The sequence below is a fragment of the Schistocerca cancellata genome, chromosome 6 (genome assembly GCF_023864275.1).
Source record: "Schistocerca cancellata isolate TAMUIC-IGC-003103 chromosome 6, iqSchCanc2.1, whole genome shotgun sequence".
NCBI classification, from domain to species: domain Eukaryota; kingdom Metazoa; phylum Arthropoda; class Insecta; order Orthoptera; family Acrididae; genus Schistocerca; species Schistocerca cancellata.
The window spans coordinates 92,622,873-92,649,356 of NC_064631.1; the positions used below are offsets into that span (position 1 = coordinate 92,622,873).

Genomic DNA, 26,484 nt, shown 5'->3' on the forward strand with positions numbered 1-26,484 from the left:
ACATTTCACAGTTTTGTTCTGTCATATTCACACGCTAGTAAACACACTAAAACGTCTTATAGTGGGTACTTTTTTAAAGTACTTTCATGAAACATTTTTGTATTAAAAAAACTATTTTCTTTATTAAAACACTCACAACCTAAATATGCTGAGTATAACTTGTTCATAAATTTACATAACTTACATTTTTTTCCTTTGGCATATGTACATTAGTACCACATCTGTATACGTGTTTGTGTTTGTTTGTGTGTGTGTGTGTGTGTGTGTGTGTGTGTGTGTGTGTGTGTATTTGTGTGTGTGTAATATATATATATATAATCATATATATTTAACATTCAGTAATCAAATGTTCATTTTCATATAATCACATACAAATCACTTTCAGTCACTATAAATTTGTTGCAGTACCTTTGTAAGAGCAGCAAAAGCACCACCAATTTTTTTTATAAATACACCATTACACACTTTCAATGGTACTGTTCATGTTAAGGGTGTGCTAGTAAGCAAATGAGATTCAGCACTACAAATGTAGCCGTTAGTTTTTGTTAATATTTGTTACAAATGACAATTAATGTTTGGTGAAGAATGTTGTAAATTATATCTGTAAAGACTGTGCTATTCCTTTTCTTCTTCCACTGGGTGGATGGATGGATGAAACAGATACACACAGATATAAATGCACAGATTAAAGCAGGTCTTCAGCCTGGGAACCATTTTCCTGCTGCTTTGTTTTCCCTTGTATTTCTTCTTTTTTTCTTTCTGCTGCCTCTATGGATGCTTTCTTGTAGTTTATTGGCCCATAGGAACGGTAATCAACATCAGCATAGTCCAGATCAGAAAATTCAGGTCGAAAGGGCTGTAAGATATAAAAAGAAATATTTAATACACAATCTGTCATTAACTAAATTGTATATGTGGAGTAGTTACTTTAAGGTCTGTGCTAAGTAAGAAGAGAGACAATGAAGGAATCCGGTGTTACACACAAGATGGTAAATTCTTAGCAATAATGTTAAACAGACAAACAGACTAGCACTAATGGTGAAGATAATTGACTTGGAATTGAAGATGTGAAGTGATAAAAAAGATGAACAAGAGAAAAACAGGAAATGTTGAGTAGTTTCCCCAGACTTTGGAAAAAAATAAGACAAGCATTAAAAATGGCAAGGGCCAAAAAGTGAGAGAGTGAACAAACAAATTGATAGTTAAATAATACAGAAAGAGGTGGAATCACACTGAGCAATAAGGTGTGAGGGGTGACAGAATAACAGGAAAGCAAATAGAATAATAATAATAATAATAATAATAATAATAATAAAACACTGTGTGACAGACCTTGATTCTATATGATAAAGTTTTGAAATGCTGTTATGGAGAATAGTGAACATTGAAACAAAATATTGCATATTGGTTATATTAACAAATTATGAGTAGTCCTTCTATCAGGGAGCTGGGTGCTGTAGACTGAGCAGTACACATGTACACATACAGTGTGAGGGGTAGAAGGGGGGGTGGGGGTGGGGACGTATGGACACATCAAAAACACATGTTACCAAGCTTAATATGGTGCAGGAAACCCACTGACATTCAAAACTGTTACCAGTTGTCTCAGAATGAATAAATACAGGCCCTTTATGGTTTCATTTTCAAGGGAATCTTATGCCATTCTTCCTGCAAAATAGTGGCAAGTTTAGGTAAGGATTATGGAGGTATATAGCCATCACACACCCTTATCTTTAAATTAGACAAAAAGGACTGAATAATATTGTGATCTGGTAACTGTGATGGCTAGGGAATATGCGAAACTTTCTCCCTGTGCTGAAAAAATCAGTACTGCATGATGCAGTTGTGTGTACAGGGGTCCTGTTGTCTTGGAACACAGCATTGCCAATGGAGAACAAACATTTACCATGTGATGAACCTGATCAGCCAAAATGGTCACACAGTCCTTGGCAGTAATTCAGCCTTGCAGAGTGACCACAGGGCCCATGGACTACCATGAGGCACCCGCCCAAATCATCACTGAACTCCCACCATGTTTCACTCTTGGAATATGAACTTGGATGGAAGTTGGAAACAGAGTGAAACAAGGCTCATTTGACCAGCTGGCTTCTTTCTCTTGTTCCACAGTCCAGGTTTTATGGCTTTGACACCACATTTTCATCTTAATGGCATATGCATCACTGATGAATGATTTTGCAATTCCAGTTCACCCTACAGTTCCCTAATTATGAAGCTTCTTTCATGTTGTTTTGAGGCTGACAGAGTTTGTGAGGCAACATTCAGTTCTGCAATTTTTTTTACAATCCTCTTCAATGACTGTCTACCACTATTACTCAGCATACACTTTCATCTGCATTCTGACATAGTGCATGGTGTTTTTCAACTTTCCCTGTTTGTGGTTTAAATCTTTGATGTGTTACATCTTGAAACATAACGCACTTCAGCTACCTTGGTTATGGAAGCACCCACTGTTCGAGTAACAACAATTTGCTCACATTCAAATTCACTTAGCTCCAGTGTAATGCACTCACAACTACAAAGAACACAGTTCTGAGCATGACTGACACTTGCAATATATTGAGGACATTTTACAGGTACTGTTGGTGGGCAAATCCAACAGCACAACATGCAGGCTTGGTTAGCACACATATTTATGAGTATGTTCAAGCTTGCATTTCTTATGGTGTTTCCATATTTTTGTCCAACCCCTGTAATGTGACATGATAAATCAGTTGGTCATATTTTGGAGATGTTTGTCCATTCACTAGTGAGGCCAGAATAAATGACAGCAAGTGGATTTATGGTGCAGATTTCACAAAGTACTATTTACTAAGGGAGAGGTTTTAAGCATATCACAGGATTTGCTATGAATGTTACAGAGGTCAAACACATGAGAAAACATTCTTGGTCATGTATGGGCAATTTTAAACAAAACTTAAGCGGCAGTTGACCCATCTATATGCAAGAGGGACAAGAGAGAGAGAGAGAGAGAGAGAGAGAGAGAGAGTGTGTGTGTGTGTGTGTGTGTGTGTGTGTGTGTGTGTGTGTGTGTGTAGGGGGGGGGGGGGGTCGCGTGCATGTGCACCCTCAGCACCATCCTGCCATTAGTGTGAGAGAAACCTAATGATACTAAAAAAATTAATTTTGAAAGTAACTGTGTAACCTAACAGCTCATATCAAACACCAGTGTTTATCTACACTGAAGGAAGCATAAGGCACAAAGTACGGTAGCATAGTTGTTAAACCACTGAACTTGTATTTTGGGGAAATGGAATTCAAATTGCTGTCCAGACTTTCAGGATTAGACTTTTTATCATTTCCCTGAACCAACTAAAAGACATATGAAATCTTGAAAACGCTACTGTCATCTTCCCTTACCACACTTTTAAAATTCTGGGATGTGCTCCATCTCTAATGACTTCATTATCAACAGAATGTTATGAAAAGGAAAGAAGATTATGGTTTAAAGTTGTGCCTGTAACAAGATTGGTAGAGATGAAACACAAACTTAAAATGAGAAAGAACAGGGGGAGAAAATCATGTGAGTTTTTTTCACAGAACCATCCCAATATTTACCTTAAGAGATTCAGGGAAACCACAGAAAAACTAAAACTGGATGTCTGGATAGGGATTCGAACTCCCATCTTCCCAAATGTGAGTCCAGTGCCTTACACTGTGCCATGAGATGTTATAGTATAATTTCCCTTCAAAGGTGCAACGAAGTTTTCCAAAAGAATTAATGTTCACAAATAATCTGTCTCTACTGAAAACTTGCAGCACAGTGTTGATACTTGTCATGCTCTTGTTTTTTAAAATTATACATGTTATTATTTTTAATTTTACAATGATATTAATTTTATTTCCCCTCAGAGCATCAATTTTTCAAACCTGATTAAATGTAATGTACTTAGTTCACCTGATTTGTTCGAATAAAATTGCAATGGTTTCTTTAGTGCTGTATTTTCTCTTGGTCTGTTTCTTCACTATCAAATCCCTACAGTCTTCCATTTTGTTTCAATGCCAAAACAAGAAGTATTTGATCATCTCCAATTACAATATCTTATCTGTGAATAAAATAACTGAATTCCAGAATGTGCACAGTAAACAATGAAAAAAGTAAACCACTCATCTATAGCTGATTGAAGTGTAGCAAGTAGAGACACTATATGCCAAAGAGAGTGATGTACTCATGTGTATTTGCCACACAACAATCAGCTGTAAGTGAGTGGTTGGCTCTTTTGATTTTCATTTATTAATCTGTGAGTACTGCATTAGTAGCTATCGCCACATTTGTGTTCCATAAGTAGCATTACCCTTGTACTCAGTTATGTTTCTCCTGACCCACAATTTTAACAGCTTGTTAGTGTCTTGACTGTCTATGATTTATCCTACTAGTATTTTTTCAGTATGCTCCCAACACAATTATTTTAATCTGAATTTCTCTCTAGCTGTTCCACGCTGGCTTCAGCCCATCCTCGTTTCTGATACCAGCAAGTAGTTTTTACAAGTGAATACTCTGCAACTTCCATTTCTATATTGTCATAATGTTTTCTCCTTCCTTTATTATGTGAAAACCCTTTTTTCACCCATCTTCATCATCACCATAATGAAGGTTCCTTAGGTTTACATGCATGTCCTCCTTAGACAGTGGAAGGTATCTTTACTTATTCTTTAACATGGATAGCAAATTATTGTACAACAACCATTTGAGTTGTTTCTGTTGTAGGACTCCACATGTTACTTCAATTCACCAGAATTTAAATTCATGTATCCTACCCACCATATTCCAAGTGCCCATTTGTGTATTTACTAATATGTTTGTCGTAAATTTTAAAATATGAAATTAACAGAGGGGGTATTGCTATACTCATGAATACTAAACAGACACATTTTCATGATGCTCAAAAGCTAAGAATCATAAGGGACCATAAACATATTTATTGTAGGACAGAAATGTCATTTTAAAGTTGATAAAAAATACCTTTTTTCCGAGGCAGACATTCTTCTAATAAATGTATGTAAAGCTGGATTTGGGGCCATCCTGTGCAAAAAATAAATTGTTGTTAAAAAAGAAAGCAAATAATTTTTATAAGCCAGTTCTGACATTATACTACATTCAGACAAAGTTAATTTAAGTGTGATAGCCAGTTTGGCCCACTTATATAATAGCTTTTGAGCACCAGTTGGTCAAACAATACTTTTCAAATAAGTAACATTACTTACTGAGAAGTATAAGAATTATTCTTATGACTGAATAATACATTTCACACAGAATCTAATCATTATATGAACCAGTCTGATTAACTCAGACATATCTCACATTCAAGTTAATAAATGCTGTATAATAGCAATACACAAATTTTTCTCATAAGTCTCTAGAACCTTCCAGTTATGCAAATAGTCAAACTTTATTATCTTCAGTCATTTAACTATTCGTTAGAAACATAACTATACTGGAGCTAACTGCTATGGTGAAAGAACTGACATTTAGGATGATGGTAAGCATTTTTATCTTGTCCAACAGGGGTCAATATTAGGTTTATTTCTGTTCTTGTACATAAATGGGCTTATCATTCATCCAAAAATCAGAAATAGTTCCCTTTGCTGACAACGCAAGTATTGTCATCAGTCGTAGTCGAGTAACTTCAACACTTGAAAACATAAACAATATTTTCTTCAAAATTAATAGCTGGCTCTTTGCAAAAGGACTGTCACTGAAAACACAACACATGAAATTCAGGACTGCACAGTACCTGACCATACCATTAAAAATAATGTATTAGTGTAAATCAATAACTGAAACAGGATATTTTAAATTCGTAGGTGTTTATCTTGGTAAGAACTTAAACTGGAAGTCTCATGTTACAGACAACAGCAGATTTGGGAGATTTTGATACACTAATGTCTTATGGTATAATATTCTGGGGTCAACCTTTGTTGAAGAAAAAAGTGTTTGTTGCATAGATGAATGTCATAAGGGTAATATACGATGACTACTCTATAAACTCTTGAAAGAGCTCGTTAAACAGTCACAATACTGACAGTGGCTTCACCTTACATGTAACCTACCCCTTATGAATTCTCCTGTCAACAATCAATCTGTCTGAAAATAATGGCAACATTTATAATCCATTACTCAGCCTTAGTATGGCAGAGAAAGGAGTGAGGTTGAAATGAAGTAAGATGTAATTACTCCATTTGCTACTATTTCTTTTTAGGGTCCTGTACCTCAATTGGTAAAAATGGATCCCTTATAGGATTACTCTGTTGCCCATCTGTCTGCCTCTTTGACCATTAAGACTCCTTTCTCTCAGATATGGGTGGAGGTATCAAGCTGACATTTACGCCACATACTGAGGTCTACGCAATGCAAATACTTCACAGATCTATTTGTAACAGCCCAGTTGCAATAGCATTAATTTCTGTTTTGACAGATGAGTGGAGATTCAGTAACTGACTTCGAGAAATGTTTGCAATTGTTCATCTGCTTTCACATTGTTTTGGTGGGGGTTTATCAGTGACAGCGACATGAGTTAGGACCCCATTGTAGAAATTATGGAAATGTGTTCTGCTGTCAAGGATTATAGAGACAGAGTGTGTGTGTGTGTGTGTGTGTGTGTGTGTGTGTGTGTGTGTGTGTGTGTGCGCGCGCGCGCGCGTGTGTGTGTGTATTTAAGAGAAAGGGAGAGAGAGATTGAAAATAGTTAAGTATAAATTACTGCATGCATCTAATGAAGAGTTGCCCAAGAATGTATCATATTTGTGAACGAAAATTAACATTTTTATGAAAACAATACATCACTCCTCACCACACAGAGGAGGCACCGAGTGGCAGAGAGGCATAATGAAAAAGGCTGCTAGATATTATTGAGCTATTGAACTAAGTTCTTATTAAGCCATAGACAGCAAAACGAACACATATTCACATAAGCAAACTCACACACATGACTGTGTCTGAGGTGAGCAGTAATTTTTGCTGTGGTGGGTAATGGGGGTACAGAGGAGGTGTGGTGCAGGGGATGGAAGGGATAGCAGGGTAGGGATGGGATTAGATGCTAGTGCTGTGGACAGATGGTAGACTGCTATGAGCCAGAGTCAAGAGTCTCTGCTGTAAGGATAGGGGAGGGGAAATGGGGAAAGGAGATAAGAGAAAATAGCCATGCAGGTTCACTGGCAGGATAGAGGTGGCATGGAATGAAATAGGAAGGTGGAGGACAGGGATTAGTCATTGTTGAGGTCAGGAAGTTAGGGGAATTGTAGATATGTTCCAGGGAGAGATACCACAAGCGCAATTCAGAAAAGCTGATTTCGGTGGGAAGAATCCAAATGGCACAAGCTGTAAAGGGGTTGAGGAAATAAATACATCTTGTTGAGCAGCATGGTCAGCAACTGGATGGTCCAGATGCCTCTTGGCCACAATCGGCAGTAGCCATTCATGTGGACAGACAGCTTGTTAGTTGTCAGCCCCACATAGAATGCAGCACAGCGGTTGCAGCTAAGTTGGTAGATCATACAGCTGCCTCCACAGGCAATCCTGCCTTTGATAGAGTAGGAGACGCCTTTGAATGGACAAGAGTAGATGGTAGTGGGTGGAAACGCCTGTGACAGGATGGAGTATGTGGTAGTGGTAGGATGTATGGGACAGTTCTTGCATCTAGGTCTATTACAGGGATGTGAGCCATGGGGCAAGGGTTTGTGAGTACAAATGGAATTCCACTGTCCACCCAACTTCCATAATGTCTTTATCTGTCCCTATTCTATCCATGCTTGAAAACCCTATTCCTATGGTTCATATCCCTGTAATAGACCTTGACATAAAACCTCTCCTATATATCCCCCCACTACCACTTACTCCAATCCTGTCACAGGCATCTTCAACACCATCATAGGCTTTACATAGGCTTGACTTTAATGGCTGCTTTGCAGCCTGTGCCATTTGGATTCTTCGCACCAACACCAGCTTTTCTAAATTTTGCATATGGGTACCATCCCTGCAACATTTCTTTTGTTTCTGTATGCTCCCTGTCCTAATTCTTTTTTAGTCTCTGTCCTCCACCTGTCTATCAACATCCATGACCACACTGCAGCTCTACACATACCTCCTGTCCCACCAGTGCACCTGCAAAGTCATTCCCCCCCGTATGTTGCACCTAGCAGACCACTGTCCTGCCCCCACCAATCCCTGCACACTCCCACAGACAGCATGTACCCCCATCTGCTACAGCTCCCGCTCCATGCCCCACACGTCCTTTGTATCCCTAATATCCTGCACAGCAAATATCACTACTTACCCTAGATGCAATTGCAGTTGTAACTTAGCAGTTGGAGAATGTTTGATGGATGACTTAGGTGAATAATAACCAGCAGTCTTTTTAATTGTCACTATCTGCCACTCAATGCTTCCTCTATGGGGCGAGTGGCAATCTATCCCTTCATATTGTTGTCATCCCATCCAAACCTTTCCATTGTTTGAAAATTGACAATCTGATATTTGTGTCTCTGAGATCTGATATTAACATGAGACTTCCAGTTCAGACTCTTCGCAATACAAACACCTACAAATCAAAAATATTGTTTCACTTACTGACTTACACTCATACATTATTTCTAATGATGTGATAAGGCCTCGTGCTGTCCTAAATTTCGTGTGTTGTGTTTAATCTAGATTCAATGGCAGTATACAATCTCTGAACATAATGTATAGAGGCTAAAGGGACCTGAGTACCTGCTACACCACTTGGATCCTCCCACTGGAAGATGTCATGTCCTCACATCTCAAAACACTTCTGGACTTAACCTCTGTTAGGACAAAACCCCCTCTCTTTATTTGTTATTGTTATTACCATTATTATTACTGTATGTTGGAGAACAAATTCTCATTGCCAGAACTCAGGGAAACTGCTATCAGATGGGGTAGCACTGGTCTCTTGACTTATTCTATAGTGTATGTTCAGTAAATGGGTGCTGGGTACCCCATGGTGGACAGTTCTTTGTCTCCCCTCATTCCGACAATTGGTAGGTCCTTCTCACTCTGGGGTCTGAGTGAACTGTCCTTCCTTTTTAGCCCTCCACGAGCCATCCCTGTTTCTTCTCCAAGGAAGGAACCAATAGACTACAAGTATGGTAGTTGTGTGTACTTTTATACAGGATACCCCAAGAGGAATGATCATTTGTTTCTGAGACAGTGCCTTGCACATACATATCTTACCTACACAACCTCCTTGATGTTCTGCTCTAGCCCAACATATGTAGATGCTTTCAGTCTCTTTGCTCGAAAAAACTTTCTGCTATTAAAATAGCCCACTGAATGTGCAGTTGTCTATGGTGTGTTATGAGTAAAGTGGTGTGAGGAACCGAGACTATATCAGGGAGAAGCTTTGGTTAATTTTGTTAATGCCACACATATACACCAATGAAGAATATGCAGACATGGTGTACATTTATGGCTTCTGGAATGGTAGTCCTCGTATTGCTGTTGAAGAATAAAGTCAGCACTTTTCGACATAACAAATTCCTGATCACAGAGTGTCTACCAGAGTTTTCAGCACTCTGTGTGAAACAGACATTCTTCAAAATTTCCATTTTTCTTCTGAACATGTAGTACAGTAATCTGTGTGGGAACAGCAACACATTATTGAAATGGTGCTGTGTAGCCTTACTACCTGCACATGATGACTTTCTGTACATATCAATGTCCCATGAACAAGTGTATGGCAAACATTAACCACTCCATCTACAGGCCACAAGTGGCCCATCGGGACCATCCGACCGCTGTGTCATCCTCAGAGGAGGATGCAGATAGGAGAGGCATGGGGCCAGCACACCACTCTCCCGGTCGTTATGATGGTATTCTTGACCGAAGCCGCTACTATTCAGTCGAGTAGCTCCTTAATTGGCATCACGAGGCTGACTGCACCTCGGAAAATGGCAACAGTGCATGGCGGCCTGGATGGTCACCCATCCAAGTGCCGACCACGCCCGACAGCGCTTAACTTCGGTGATCTCATGGGAACCGGTGTAGCCACTGCGGCAAGGCCGTATGGCAAACATTAAATGCGCAAAACTTGTACACATTTCACACACAATATCTCCACAATTTTCACACTGGTGACAATGTCACATGACTTGATTTTTGCCACTGGTTAATGACAATTATCATTTGCTTTCATTGATGAAGCTATACTTATACAGAATAGAATCTACAACACACATAATAATCATTGATGGTCACAGAAAAATCCACACACTATAGAGAAAACTGATTTCCAAATTCGTTTTTTGATCAATGTTTGATGCAGTGTGATTGGTAACATGCCAATATGTGCACTAATTTTAGAAGAGCAAATGAGGTGATAGTATTAATTCTTTGAAAAATTCATTTCTCAAATATCTTAATAACATCCTTTTGGCCACATGGAGTCCAACATACTTTCAGCATGACAGCTCTTTCACATTTTACAAGATGTGTGAGGGAACACCTCAACCACACTTACCCCAATTGTTGGATTGGTCATGGTAGTGCAATTAACTGACTACCAAGACTGTCGGACTTTATGCCATTTGATTTTTGTTTATGGCAAATGATTAAGTATGAGGTATAAAAGCAAAAGGTGAATATGTGAGATGAACTGCTTCCTCACAGCACAGATGCTGCTGCCCTCGTTAGTGAAGTTCAGAAGCAGTCAGACAAGCAACACCATATGTTCTCCCAAGAGTGCACAAATGTATTGAATCTGATGGTGGGATATTCAGACACGTGTTGCAAACAGTACAACACATATAATGTGATGTGTATGATAATGCATAGAGGTGGATGCGTTAAAAATACATTATTTTCCAATTAAAACTTTGTAAAATGCATACTGTAATGTTTACTAACTGTTGTACATGTGTACATCTTTAAACCTAACAATGCACTGAATAACACACAAATACACATTTAATGTGCTCTATCTTGGAAACCATTCAGAATAGGGCAAATGTCCATCTGAAGCTTTTTGCTTCAAATGTTCATTCCTGAATACCCCTGAATATTGGCCATTCCTTCTGGGAGACCCTTTATGTGTCTGCAGGCAGTTCTAAAGATTTTGTTAGGCTGGATATGTCAGTTCACAGTTCAGGTGAAGGTGTGCTTAGTAAAGTACAGTAGGGTTCAATCCAATCTTCGAATTGAGTGAAGCTTAACTAACTTAGCCTCATAATGCTCCAAACTGTCACTTCTGTCCACTGAATTTTGAATTTTTTTCATGTAGTGCGCCTTGTTCCACGCCTCTCTCTCCCAGCCCCCTCCCCCTCTGTGCCACAGTGGCACTGCCAACTCTCTTCACACTACTTGATTTGGCCTCTGTCTCTCTCTGGGTAAATGTGCTCTGCTAGAAGTAGGTGTGTATTCAAAAGCCAAGTCAGCAATAGTTCTTTTAAATGTGCCTGTGTGTCACTTATCATTCACCACATGTGAACTGTTTCCTGTTGGCAATTTTCAATTTTTGTTTATTAGTTTCATCTTGGAATTTCCATTTGTGTAGTTCATTTATTTTTCCATGCACCCTTAAACTATTACAATCTTTCATGGCCCAGTCATAACATTGAATGAATATAAGCAGTCATAGGCTCTTGTGATGTACATCAGTCCAGTTAACAGATCTAAGTATCAAAATTAGACTACATCTCCAACAAAAATGCAGTCAGCTGACAGTCATTGTGATTTGTTTTATCACATCTCTTAAGGGGCATTTATGTAATTAGTGCTAAAAAGATGAAAGAAGTTCAGTCAGAAGATATGAGGGGTGTTCTACATATAATTCACAATAATGTATTTGTTGAAAGACAGAAGTAATTAATATAAAACCAATTCTAAATCAACAAATGTTGTAGGAATGCACATAATAGTTATCATGGGGCATTATGCTTTTTCAACAACTTTCATACGTATAGTTTAAATTAATAGTTTTGTATTATTTTATTATAAATTAACTGAAGAAAATTGCATTGTCTTATGGGAAGTCTAATATTTGCTAATAAGAAAACAAAATGTTGTGTTAACAAATAAATAATAAGAAAGGATTATAGCTATGACAATAACTGAATCATCTTAAGCTAAATAATGGAATGAATGGCAACAGTGCTTCAATCTGCTTATGAAACTTTACACAAAATGATAACAATTTCTTCTACGTTCATTTTCTCATATAGGTACGCACCATTATCACACATCTATTTCTTGACCCACATCATGAAACTTGAGAATTGCATATTCTGTTGAATTCTGTGGTGGCCTATTGCTTTGTGGAAAATGCGTCTCTTGCTGAATTCCATTTGCCGACAATGATAGATCTGCGTAAACAATGCTGTTTGTTGTGAATGGATCTGTGACATAATAAGGTTGCTGATATTCAAGACGGAGGGGAGGGAGATAAGTTCGATTGTTCCTTTTGGCACTATTACTTCCATAAACATGTTGTAGCTCATTCTGCTGCCGAGGTTGTGGCTGCTGCTGCTGTTGCTGCAACTGCTGTTGTCGAGTTATGTCCGTAGTAGTGTTTGTCGGATTTATTAGTAGGTGGTGAGATGTTAGATTGTAATGGTGATGGTGGTGATGGTGGTGCTGATGTACTTGACTCTGGAATCACATTGAGAAGCCATGCACATTAGTAGTTGTTAACAAAACAATGCAGAGTTAAGTAAAAAGTAACTCATTACAAAGATTGCATACAATATTACAGGAATAATGTTTCTTAATCAGCTATGTATTTCACATATTAGATACTCAAAGGGCATTAGAACCACAGAATACATTGAAAACATTTCTGAAACTGGAGATGTGGAAGGAAGGTATTGGCTGTCAAACTCTTATAATCAAATAGCTTTCTTCAATGGTTAATAAGCAGAAATGAAATGGGCAAAAAACAAGATAGAGACTGGTAGCCTAGTTGAAGGCATAAAAGCAGCCAGACAACAAAATGCAGTTTAGTTGCATTTTTGTACATCATTTCATGGTGAATGTTTTCCTGATTTCAATGTTTTATTTTCTTGACTACAGGAGTAGGCGTATTAACATGAACCAGTTTTAACTAAGTTCTTTTCTGCTTGCTTTTTCTGTCACTTTCACCAAGCTATAACTTCATGCAAAATATTTCTGCATTCATTGCTATGGAAAATTATTACAGCCTTTTATGATCACCAAACAACTTCACTAGGGTAAAAAAGGCACCTAAAATTGTTTCTCTAGGAATATGACACATTAACAGTATTGTTTGTGTGCATTGCAGTTACTGATTTTCTTTGCTAGAAGAAGTTTAGTGCATTAACAAATGCTTTCATTCTCAGTTAAATAATCTCGAAGGTTTCAATCTCACATATACTTCTCACCTATCACATTTTCATACTGCAATCTCCAGTTATTTGTTATTGATAAATATAATAATTTCATTCCACTGATTTTCTATTAACTAAATGAAACAATTTTTATCCTTGTTCAATGAACTGCATGACATAGGTTTTGGGTTTGCCAGTACGTAACTGATGTCTTTGGAAAAAGGTACAGGTCATATCCGTCTGCAAGCAGTGCAGTAGAAGTTATCCACAAAACTATCATCCAAGATTCTTGACATTGATTGTTGTAGAATCTTAGAACATATTCTGAGCTCAAACACAATGAGCTATCTTGAACAGAATGACCTCCACAGTGCCAACCATCATGGACTTTGAAAACATCAATCATATGAAACGGAACTCACCATTTTCTTACATGACTTACTGAAAGTTTTGGCAGTTAGATAAATGCAGTATTTTTTGATTTCCAAAAAGCATTTGACTCAGTACCGCACCTACACTAATTGTCGAAAGTACAATCATATGAGGCATCAAGCGAAATTTGTAACTGGACTGAAGACTTTTTGGTAGAGGGGACACAGCATGTTAACTTGTATGGAGAGTCACCATCATATGTAAAAATAATTTTGGGTGTGTCCTAGGGAAGTGTGTTGCAAACCTTGCTGTTCATATTGTATATTAATGACCTTGCAGACAATATTAATAATAAAATCAGGCTTTTTGCAGATGATGCAGTTATATATAATGAAGCACTATCTGAAAGAAGCTGCATAAATATTCAGTCAGATCTTGATAAGATTTTGACATGATTGGCATCTTGGTGTAAATGTTTAGAACTTTAAAACTTTGTACTTCACAAACTGAAAAAAGTAGTGTCCTGTAAGTATAATATCAGTGAGTTAATGTTGGAATTGGCCAACTCATACAAATACCTGGATTTAACACTTTGTAGGGATATGAAATGGAATGATCACATATGTTCAGTCATGGGTAAAGCAAGTGGTGGACTTCAGTTTATTGGTGGAATACTTGGGAAGTGCAATCAGTCTACAAAGGAGACTGTTTACAAATCACTTAGGCAGCTGGTTCTAGAATACTGCTCAAGTCCGTGAGACCTGTACCAGGTAGGACTAATAGGAGATATTGAACATATACAGAGAAGGGCACCACAAATGGTCACAGGTTTATTTAAATCAAGGGAGAGTGTCACAGAGATACTGAACTGGAAGACTCTTGAAGATATGTGTAAAGTATCCCAAGAAAATCTATTGACAAAGTTTTAAGAACCTGCTTTCCATGATTACTCTAGGAATATACTACAACCCCATACATATTGCCCACATAGAGATCTTGAGGATAAGACTAGAATAATTACTGGATGCACAGAGGCATTCAAATGATCATTCTTCCTCCACTCCATATGTGTATGGAACAGGAAGAAACCCTTGTAACTGGTGCAATGGAACGTACCCTCTGCTAAGGACCTCATGGAGGTTTGCAAACTATAGAGGTAGATGTGGATGTTTTTATGTACTAGAAGGGCTTATGATCTGAAATTTGGTAATGCAGCAATAACAAAGTTGGTGAAACAACACTAAAATGTATATTGTTTAGTTAATATGATATACAATGTTTTTCCCAGAAACCACAGTTTAATCAATTAAGTCATTGCTTTTGTTTCTCCTCCTTCCACCACCTCTTCCCACCAACAGGGCAAACATAATATATGTGAGTGTGTCAAACATGATGATGTGGTAGAAGAGAAAGTTGGGGGTGCGTGACACTGAGAAAAATGAAACTTGGGCGCACATGCACTGCTCAAAATGAAGTCCTTGCTTACGTCTGTAACAACAAAAGTGCATAAGTTGTAAACGAATAATTCTGTTCTTTCACTTCAGAGAGAAGTGTTGCAGTAAGTCTGTTTATGACAAGAGAGTTCTTAAGGAAAAAGGAAGGATATGAGTCATCAATGTCAATTAACATGTATTCAATGTTATGATGGTGTATATCTTTTCAGTAACCACTATTTTAAATTTTTGATCCCTTTGTGAAAGAAACATCAATGATTCACAAAAAATCTTTAGGTATTGTAGTGTGATTAGATAAGAGAGAAGTGTGAAATATTTTGAGTCACACCCATGAACCAAGTGAAATTATATTTAAAGATAAATGGATGGAGACAAAATAGGATTGTGGGGAAAGATAAGGATAAAAGTGCTTCATGACATTTTCCGAATTCACCTTCCCATGATTGGCAAAATATGTAAGACAAAATGGCAAGGGAAATACGAAACAGCTTATAATGTGACCTCTAAACAAAGAGAGCCCCAATTACCTTTATTTTTAAAATATTTGTGAAACTCTTAAGATGTACCAGAAAGTGGTCATACAATTTTCATTGCTTGGGGGATCACCAGGAATGTGCATCCTTCAACACGTGTGTCAAAGACAGTGTTTTCTTCTGAGGTGTCAGATATGAACACGCTAATAAATATGAACAAGACTGTGGTATTTCTGCAACATAGCTACATCTGCATCTGTACTTTTCTTATGTGTCAAACTACAGTTTTCAACAATGAAGCAAAAGATAGATTGCTACTTACCATAAAGAAGACACATTAAGTTGCAGACAGGTACAACTAAAAGACACTTACACAAAGCTTTTGGCCACAACGTTCATCAGCAAAAGAGAAAGACATGCCATTCATACACACAAGCAAGCACTCCTCACGCACACATGACCCCTCAACTCTGGCAGCTTGGGGCGGAATGCAAATATCATGTGGGATGCAAGCAGCAATCTGGAGCGGACAGGGAAGGGGAAGGGTAGTAGTATGTGGGTGGGGGCAGAGAGGAACACTGTCTGGTGGAGAGATTAGAGTGCCAACAGGAGCAGTGTGTCAGGGGGTCATGTGGCAGGGAGGTGGGGAAAAAAGGAACAAAAAAGGAAAGGGGTGTGGAAATATGGGTTGGTGCATTGTCAAAGGGCTACAAACTGAGAGGGTGGGAGATGAGAATGGGGAGAAGGTGACGAGATAGACAGGGTGGAAACCGTTAGTTAAACTTTACAGAAGTCATGTCTCCACAATACCCTTTCTTTCAGGAGTGCTAGTTCTGTAAGGTTTGCAGGAGAGCTTCTGTAAAGTTTGGAAGGTAGGAGACAAGGTACTGGCAGAAGTAAGGCTGTGAGGATGGAGCGTGAGTCATGCTTGGGTATCTCAGATGGTAGAGCACTTGCCCACGAAAGGCAAAGGTCCTGAGTTAAGTTTTGGTCTGGCACACAGTTTTAGTCTGCCAGGAAGTTTCATATCAGAGCACACTCTGCTGCAGAGTGAAAATCTCATTCTGGAAATATTGGTCAGTTCTTGTCACTGCATTCTAGTCTCCAGATTGCTGCTTGCATTCCACATGATAGTTGCATTCCGGCCCAAGCTGCTGGAGTTGAGAGTCATGCACGCGTAAGGTGTCCTTGCTTGTGTGTATGAATGGTGTGTCTTTCTCTTTTGCTGATGAAGGTTGTCGCTATAAGCATTGTGTAAGTGTCTTTTAGTTGTGCCTGTCTGCAACTTAACATGTCTTCTTTATGGTAAGTAGCAATTTATCTTTTCTTACATTGCTGAAATTCCTACTTGTATTTTCCATTGTGTAAACTATAATTTTCCCTTTCAACTCCATTTGCAAAGGGTGCATGGGAAGAATGACTGGTGGTAAACCTATGTATAATCTCAAATTTCTCTGTTTTCACTGTGACTATCATTTCATGAGATATATCCGGGAAAAGCAATATGCTGCTTGGCTCATCTTGGGATGTGTTCTTAAAATTATGAGACAGAATGGCTGATTGGTACTTACCTTCAGAAGGTGATATTCTACTACAACTGATACATACATGAAAAAGTAAAAGAAACTATCTTATTCTTAGAACAATTTGTTTCTTCACCTGGTGCGAAAGATGAATGGGTTGGGGAAGATTAGAAATGAAAGGTAATATGAGATGAACTTACTCCTGTTTTCTAACCTTTGCCAACCTACCCATCTTTCTTACCAGACAAAGAAACTAATAGTTTTAAAGATGTGATAGTTTCTCATACTTTTATATGTGTCTATCAGTTTCATCACCTGATGGTAAGCACTGATTAGCCATTCTGTCTTCTAATTTTATAATTTTTACACATGAATTTTACTTTTGATAAAAAAAAGTTCTTGTAATTTTCACAATAACACTGTCTATGATGCCTCTACTGCAGCATCTGCCTCTGCTGTTGGATGAAACTCTGCAAGATACTATTGCAGCAAGTAGTTGAGCCAGTGATCAAACACATACCCCTTCTTTGAAATTTTGCTATCTCCTCTATTAAACCTCTGTGATACAAATTGCAGACTGATATGAAATATTCAAGGATTGGTTAAACAAGTATCTACCCTTATGATTATTCTGATGAATCTGAGTCCGCAATTTATCTGCCCTACAACTAGGAATATATTGTCATTCCACCTTAAATCACTCTGGAAGTGTACTGCCTTATATTATATGGTTGTTACCCACTTCAGAGATTGGTTTCCAATGGTGTGATCAAACAATTTAATGTGCTTATGTCTATTTATATTTCTTTGTGTTGAGTCAAACACTAGTCACGCAGGAGGGAAAATCCTCTGCATGTCTCCCTAACTTTTCCTTGGGACATGCCTCTAGCTATTTTCACATTTGATGCTTCCTTCTCACTTCTCACTGGGAATGATGCACTGAAATCTATCTGAATGTAAATCTTTAACTTAGTCACAAAACTGATCTGATATTCTACAGGCTCAAATTTTGGCAGCAGTGAGTGGCTATAACAAATGTAAATGTCTTCTGAAGGCCAAGAAAACAGCAACAACCTCGGTGCTGCTATTTGCTGTGCTATGTATCTGGTGAGCTGAGACATGATTGTTGTTTGCAGAAATTATATCATGTTCCATTAGAATAACTTTTTAGTATTTGAGAAAATCATGAGATGCTAGCATAAAATGGGTTCAATTACTGCAAAATAGATCAATGTCAGTGATGTATAATGTTGGAAAGCAGCCACAGATAGCTGTCTTCACACCTTGACACCCTTAAGGACTACATTTTGGACTCATCTGAGAAAGCACTAGGTTCACAGTTTATGGAACTACAATGATGCATATTGGAAACACTTGTTTCTCCTATAGTTGGGAAATGTATGCATCAGGCAGCTGCTAAAGGTGTTAGCTGAAGAGCGCTTGCCACTCGACATATCACAATAAATATTGAAGTTTTCTTCAATAAATTTTTCCAGGTAATAAATGTTGAGTTATAGAAGAAATATCAATCAACATTCACAATGTGCTTTGACATAGCCAAGAGAGAAAAGAGCTGATGAAAAGAAGTAGGTAAGAGAGCCTTTCAAGATATGGGTGCTATTGTGCAATATGACCCATGCATGTGTTACTGCCTCTATGATGAAAATCATCAGACTCCTGAAGTGATATCACATTTGAGGTCCATCATCAACCTGAATTATCTACAGATCGATTTTTACTTGCCGTAAGAAACACTTTGAGGAAACAAGTATCCCTACAGCATTGAAAGGTTTTATCTCTTCCGTGGACATTCAAAACATTCTTTAAAATGGTATTAGAAGGCACTACAGGAGGTATATATCCTCAGTCTCTACAGTTTTCTGGGGAAATGGCTAATATTGGGAGTATCTTAAATTTATAGAAGCCATAGTCATCAATGATACTCAGCTGTGGACCACATAACGTAGTCCAATAGGATGCTTCAGAATACCTGACATAATAAGCTGATTATCACAATATACACTAAGTTTAAAATGTGTGTATGAAACACAGACAAAGATGTTCAGCATTGCAAACAACCATGTTTTCAACATTTTTATGCTATAATTTGGCCTGCAATGGTGACAAAAAGTACAACTGGAATCATGTTGAACTGACTCATTAGCAGCTGCCAAAGATTCAGTGTCATAAAACTCAGAAGTTCTGTTAGTGATTAATGGTGATCACACAAAGTATTGGTATTGGTACACTGATCTGGAACTTTGAATTATTTGTACTATTATTAGTCATAAACAACATAAATGTGAAACACAGCTCTATATAAAAGTAAAGAAGATAACTACACAAGACGCAAACATGGACAAAGATAGAGAGACAAATGGGATTTAAAGTCGAGCTCTACTGATCATGAGTTGTTGGCAGATCATAGCTTAACAGCCATTTATATAGAAATTATAGGATGCAAATAGAAAGGAAAAAAAATAAATTGGTAATTGCTTAGAAATTGCAGAATATGGTCCACTGTTACTTAAAAAAATGCTTTTCCTTGTTTCATTCCCAATCTGGAGTTTGAAATACTTCTCCTTCATTTCAGCATCTGTTTCTGGTCGTTCCTCTGATGATAATGAAGAAGGAGGAGGAGGAGGAGAAGAAAATGATCCTTTGGTTTAGGCATTCCTCAATGTTATACTTTATCCCAGATCTGCCTTCCCTGTTAAGTGAATGGCAGAATATCTCTAGAGTTTGGCATAGTAAGAAAGCAGTAATGACTAGTTTCAGACGATTTTAATACAAACACCCTCAAATTCTTCTCTCTGCATAAAGTATCTGCCTTATTTTTCTAGTATACAGTGAGAATCTTCCTCTCTCTTCTCCTGCATTTCTCTTGCTGCAGTAATAACTATTAGCAAGGTTTAATACAAAACAATAAGTTTATTCAAGAATTAAATTAAAAACCAGTAAGAATGAAATTTAACAATTACTAATGAATTTCCAGTCTCAGCATCTGTTACGTAATCTGTGTAAATCAAAAGACCTTTTAGATGTAACTTATCATACAAAATAGTACTAATAACTGAGAATTATTGAAGGAAATTTTTACACATAAATTATAGAGCTTTTCCAAAACTTCTGAAACCAAAGCTGTGGATTGAATTCGAGATTTCATATTTTCATATCTTACTGCTACTAACCTTTGGTTGAGCAGTCAGCTCCAAAGAGTTGGGCTTTATGGGAATAGGAACATTTTGATAAGTATGTTTTACTAATTTGGATGATATCTGCCTTCGAGGTGCTGGGGTAGGTGGTACTGTTTTATTCTTAATTTCATCACTTCTACAACTAGAATCCAAATTTGTTTCTTGTTGTTGATTCTCAACTGCATGAGAGGCAGTGTCTTTTTTTAAAACATCCATCATAATTTTCTTTTTATCTTCTTTCAGTCTTTGCTTATCCCTTTTATACATTCTTAGAGAGTAAAATTTGGGGACCAGTTTTTGAGATGTTCTTCGTATCCCTCTGGCTTGTTCTCGAAATGAATGATACTTTTTGTCTGGCAAGAAACTGTCGGATCCATTTTTCTTGAAATGAGGACCAACGTGGCTCCTGGTTGACCCGTAACCAGAAGAACCACAATGACTAAGCTGACTTGTTGGTCTGCTAGTACTATTTGCATTAGATGAAGATGCTGCAAGCTGTAAGAAAAAAATAATGCACATGCAAGCTCACAAATGCACACTCAAAATAAAAAAGTAAATAAACAAATGGAAGAGTTAATCTCATGCAGGAGTCAAAAAAGAAAGCAATGCATACATAAAGGTACCTTGCACAACTTAAAATATGATTTGCTGCAGTGACTCTTAAGGTTCAAAAAGTTTTGTGTTATTTTCCTATGTAGTGATCAGCAGAGAAACTTAAACAAAAAATAACATTATGTTGGGCAGGATAAAGCAATTCTCATATGTGAGACATGCAAAAACTTAAAATAATGCTTTAATAATCAAGCACATAATCACTAAATACAACACAGTAAAGCAGTTAAGAAGAATGGGATCACGGACAAGTGCACCCTGTTTTTAGTGGATACATAAATATGCTTCCCTATTACCCCACACTTGATTCAAGCCTCAATTTTTTATATTTTCTCATAAAATTACTTATTTCTTAACTATTTATAATACTCAACATGAATGTACTTTACTGGGAAATCAAAAACATTATTTATTATTGGCAACACTTCACAAATGAAGAATTGCTGTTGTCCTAGTTCACTTTATCTGTTACCATAAGGGAGATGGGAAAACATTGAAGTAGGAAACACATACCCGAACCATGGAAATGAACTCTGATGTTTAGATAACACCATAACTAATGACAGTAGAAGCATATCAAATATGAGACAGCAATAGTTGAGCAATCCTTTAGGAATAACAGACACATATAAAGAAAACTAACTAAATAGAAATAAGAAAGAGAATTGCTAAGTCTTTTGTCTGAAGCATATTAAGTTATGAATGAGAATTATGGACAGCTGGAAATCCAGAAAGAAAAAAAAAGTTACAATCTCTAAAATGTGGATAAGGAGGAATAAAAACACAGACATCCTTTACAGAAATAAAATTCAACAACTAGTATTATGAGACATATATAGAAAAAGGAGACTGCTCAAAAGCAAAGAAGCTAGAATTGTGTAACTGACAAGACATCTAATTCATCATAATAGTTTCTTGACAGTACAGTGTTTAGACAGAAAGAGAATGCATGCACATTCTCAAAGAGTATGTTTGGGCTCTAAAGACCACTTTACTGTGAGCCCAAACAGATTACTGTCATTGTCATCAAAGATTACTGTCAACTGAATTAATTGTGGTAACTGACTATCAGGTGGTGGAAATGGTAAAAAAAGAGACAAGAAAGTTGCATGAACAAAGTTCTACACAGACTTCCATGTTACAACCAGGCTTCTTTATTTAAACTTATTTTTCTTGAGTAAATTTAAAATAACTTACCAATGTGGTCTTGTTGAATATGGGTAAACCATATGTTATACAAGTGAAAATGTCTCTAGGATTTTCTAGCAAGTGAAGCACATGTTCAGTGACAATGTTGTACTTACACAATGATTACTAGCTAATATTTTACAAATTCATGTAAAGAAAAGGATCTCCACAATAAGGTACAATTGAATATATGCAGGAAAAAGCTCTGTTTAACAGATAGTAGCAAATAAAGCCACAAACATCCTATTTACTAGTTTTATTCACATGCAACCTGTTTGGATTTTACAATACACCATCTTCAAGAGCCTTTATGACTCTTAATGATCATACTGATACTGGGAATCATTATTACACTCTCCATAGAAGGTCTGAAAACACCTGTGTCTGCTAAACCTAAGCTTCCCATCACCTCTGGTGTGCATGGAGGCAGTGTACCAACTCAGCTTTCGTAAGAAGTAGAGCACTATAAATAAAACCAGTATATATACATAGCTGGTGATGCTTCCTTACCATATATAAGATAGTTGTATCCACTAGAAGATGGATGTACAGAGAAACCACAAACACATAATTACCAAAACATATCTTTCAAAACTGATGTTCCATTAGGTAACAAATTAGACAATGAGGTTTCAGAATACAGTTCTGTATAAGGATCAATACAAAGATCAATGAGATGCTAGACAGAGAGATGCCCTATTGCACTACTGCAAAGACTCTGGGCAACAGACACAGAGTAGTTCTTGAACAAAAATTGAGGATCTGAATAGTGCATACAAAAGATCAGAATATCACATTAGTTTTTGAGCTGTTTATCTTCCTCTAGTTAATAATAACAGTAACGACAGTTATAACAGCAATGGTGGTGGAGGTAGGAACAATAATGGTTTTTGTTTATTTGTCTGTGATCATATTCGTGGTGTGCGCGCGCACGTTCGCCACACACACACACACACACACACATTTATTCCCCATCTCCTTGGCCAGGTGGAAGTGTGTGTGTTTGTGAGGGGGTGCAGGGGGGGGGGGGAGGGGAGCGGGCTTGGATGCACACACACTGGGGAGGGGGCTATATGTCGGCTGCAGAGAGAATGAAAGCTGATAAAGTTTCGTTATTTTTCTGTTCTTTCAGGTGTGTTTGTGCACTGGCCATAATGCATATCTACATCTACATCTATATTCTGCAAAGCACTGTGAAGTGCATGGCAGATGGTATATCCCACTGTACCAGTTACTAGGGTTTCTTCCTGTTCCATTCACGTATGGAGTCCCAGTAGAATGATTGTCTGAATGCCCCTACGCATGCAGTAATTATTCTAATCTTAACAAGTTTGTTTGCATAGCCATCTTCAACAGCAAGCACAGAAATACTTGTTTTGTAATAAAACTGCCTTTTCTTGCTGCAACTTGAATTTATTTTTCCCTGATACATTCTGCCTTTTTCGTTCTCTAAGGCATCTTCAATGAGATAGTTTGCTGTGATCTGCATTTCCTCTCATCTGGTTTGGAGGTCACACTACCACTTTATTTTTGAAACATAAGCACAATTTCTTTATTCCGAACTTTTTCACACTGTTCACCATGTTTCTCCTTTTTTTGGGTACTATTATCCTTTTGCCACTCGATATAGCTATTTGTTCAAACACTGTGTTTTTAATCTGTAGCAGTGTAAACATTTACATTGTTAAAAGCACAGTGTTCGAACAAATAGATATATCTAGGGGCAAAAGAATAATAGTACATCACAAGAAAGAAAGAGAAACATGGTGAACAGTATGAAAAAGTACAGAATGCAAAATTGTGGCTTTGTTTCAAAAATAAAGTGGTATTGTGACCTGGATACCAGATGAGAGGAAATGAAAATCACAGTAAACTATCCCACTGAAGACATCTTAGAACAAGAAAAAGGCATCTGAGAAAAATGAATGAAGTTGAAGCAAGGAAAGGTGGCTTTATTTACAAAACAAGCAGTCCTAATTTTATGCTCATGATCCATACGTGAGTGATACATAGAGGTTTTAGTATATTCATTTAGTCATCATTCAAATCCAGTTCTTGGAACATTGTTTAATAGACTTACTCAAGATAGTTTATCTCACTATCTCTGTGACACTCTCCCATGGATCAAACAAAACACAGTTGAGCAATATTTTAGAACTGGTCAGCCAAGTGATTTATAAACAATCTCAACTGTAGACTGACTGCAGTTCCCCAGTATTCTACCAATAAAGCACCACTCTGAAATCTTATTGATGTCTGACTGAATATTTACACTGTTCCTATCAGACAGTATTTCATTATACACTCCTGGAAATGGAAAAAAGAACACATTGACACCGGTGTGTCAGACCCACCATACTTGCTCCGGACACTGCGAGAGGGCTGTACAAGCAATGATCACACGCACGGCACAGCGGACACACCAGGAACCGCGGTGTTGGCCGTCGAATGGCGCTAGCTGCGCAGCATTTGTGCACCGCCGCCGTCAGTGTCAGCCAGTTTGCCGTGGCATACGGAGCTCCATCGCAGTCTTTAACACTGGTAGCATGCCGCGACAGCGTGGACGTGAACCGTATGTGCAGTTGACGGACTTTGAGCGAGGGCATATAGTGGGCATGCGGGAGGCCGGGTGGACGTACCGCCGAATTGCTCAACACGTGGGGCGTGAGGTCTCCACAGTACATCGATGTTGTCGCCAGTGGTCGGCGGAAGGTGCACGTGCCCGTCGACCTGGGACCGGACCGCAGCGACGCACGGATGCACGCCAAGACCGTAGGATCCTATGCAGTTCCGTAGGGGACCGCACCGCCACTTCCCAGCAAATTAGGGACACTGTTGCTCCTGGGGTATCGGCGAGGACCATTCGCAACCGTCTCCTTGAAGCTGGGCTATGGTCCCGCACACCGTTAGGCCGTCTTCCGCTCACGCCCCAACATCGTGCAGCCCGCCTCCAGTGGTGTCGCGACAGGCGTGAATGGAGGGACGAATGGAGACGTGTGGTCTTCAGCGATGAGAGTCGCTTCTGCCTTGGTGCCAATGATGGTCGTATGCGTGCTTGGCGCCGTGCAGGTGAGCGCCACAATCAGGAATGCATACGACCAAGGCACACAGGGCCAACACCCGGCATCATGGTGTGGGGAGCGATCTCCTACACTGGCCGTACACCACTGGTGATCGTCGAGGGGACACTGAATAGTGCACGGTACATCCAAACTGTCATCGAACCCATCGTTCTACCATTCCTAGACCGGCAAGGGAACTTGCTGTTCCAACAGGACAATGCACGTCCGCATGTATCCCGTGCCACCCAACGTGCTCTAGAAGGTGTAAGTCAACTACCCTGGCCAGCAAGATCTCCGGATCTGTCCCCCATTGAGCATGTTTGGGACTGGATGAAGCGTCGTCTCACGCGGTCTGCACGTCCAGCACGAACGCTGGTCCAACTGAGGCGCCAGGTGGAAATGGCATGGCAAGCCGTTCCACAGGACTACATCCAGCATCTCTACGATCGTCTCCATGGGAGAATAGCAGCCTGCATTGCTGCGAAAGGTGGATATACACTGTACTAGTGCCGACATTGTGCATGCTCTGTTGCCTGTGTCTATGTGCCTGTGGTTCTGTCAGTGTGATCATGTGATGTATCTGACCCCAGGAATGTGTCAATAAAGTTTCCCCTTCCTGGGACAATGAATTCACGGTGTTCTTATTTCAATTTCCAGGAGTGTAGATACATGAATCATTTGCAAAAAGCCTGATTTTATTATTAATATTGCCCGCAAGGTCATTAATATACAACATGAACAGCAAGAGTCCCAACACACCTTCCTGGGGCACAGCAAAAGCTATTTCTACTTCTGATGATGACTCTCCACCCAAGATAACATGCTGTGTCCTCCCTTCCAAAAAGTCCTCAGTCCAGTCACAAATTTCACTTGATATCCATATGACTGTACTTTCAACAACAAGGGAAGGTGTGGTACTGAGTCAAATGCTTTTCGGAAATCAATAAATACTGTGTTTATCTGACTGCCTTGATCCACGGCTTTCAGTATGTTGTGTGGGGAAAGTGCAACTTGGGTTTCACATGATTGTTATTTTCAAAATCCATGCTGGTTGGCATTGAGGAGGTCATTCTGTTCAAGATAGCTCATTATGTCCGAGCTCAGAACATGTTCTAAGATTCTACAGCAAATCAATGTCAGGGATATTCAACAACAGCATTGTGGATAATTTCTACTACCTTCTTATAGATGGTGTGCTTTTCCAGAAGAAATAGGCACATTTTTTTGTGCATACAAGTGATAGCCTGGGGTGCCATTTCATTTCGTAGTAGGATCCCTTTGCTTTTCAT

General features: G+C 38.5%; 1 protein-coding gene across 10 annotated transcripts in view; it reads right to left on the reverse strand.

The window, feature by feature from the left end:
• Positions 1-234: 234 nt before the first annotated feature.
• Positions 235-26,484, reverse strand: part of LOC126088583 (titin) — a 1,213,778-nt gene continuing 1,187,528 nt past the window's right edge. For 2 of the 10 annotated variants that reach the window (XR_007519977.1, XR_007519974.1), the window contains one exon: positions 4,982-5,041. Coding sequence is in view for 4 of the 10 variants with exons in the window: in XM_049906782.1 (XP_049762739.1) it covers positions 12,206-12,619 (414 nt within the window). In the remaining 6 variants the exon portion in view is untranslated. Of the gene's footprint in view, positions 857-4,981; positions 5,042-12,200; positions 12,620-26,484 lie in introns of those variants that run through there. The other 8 variants (XM_049906782.1, XM_049906785.1, XR_007519972.1 and 5 more) reach the window with 8 other exon arrangements.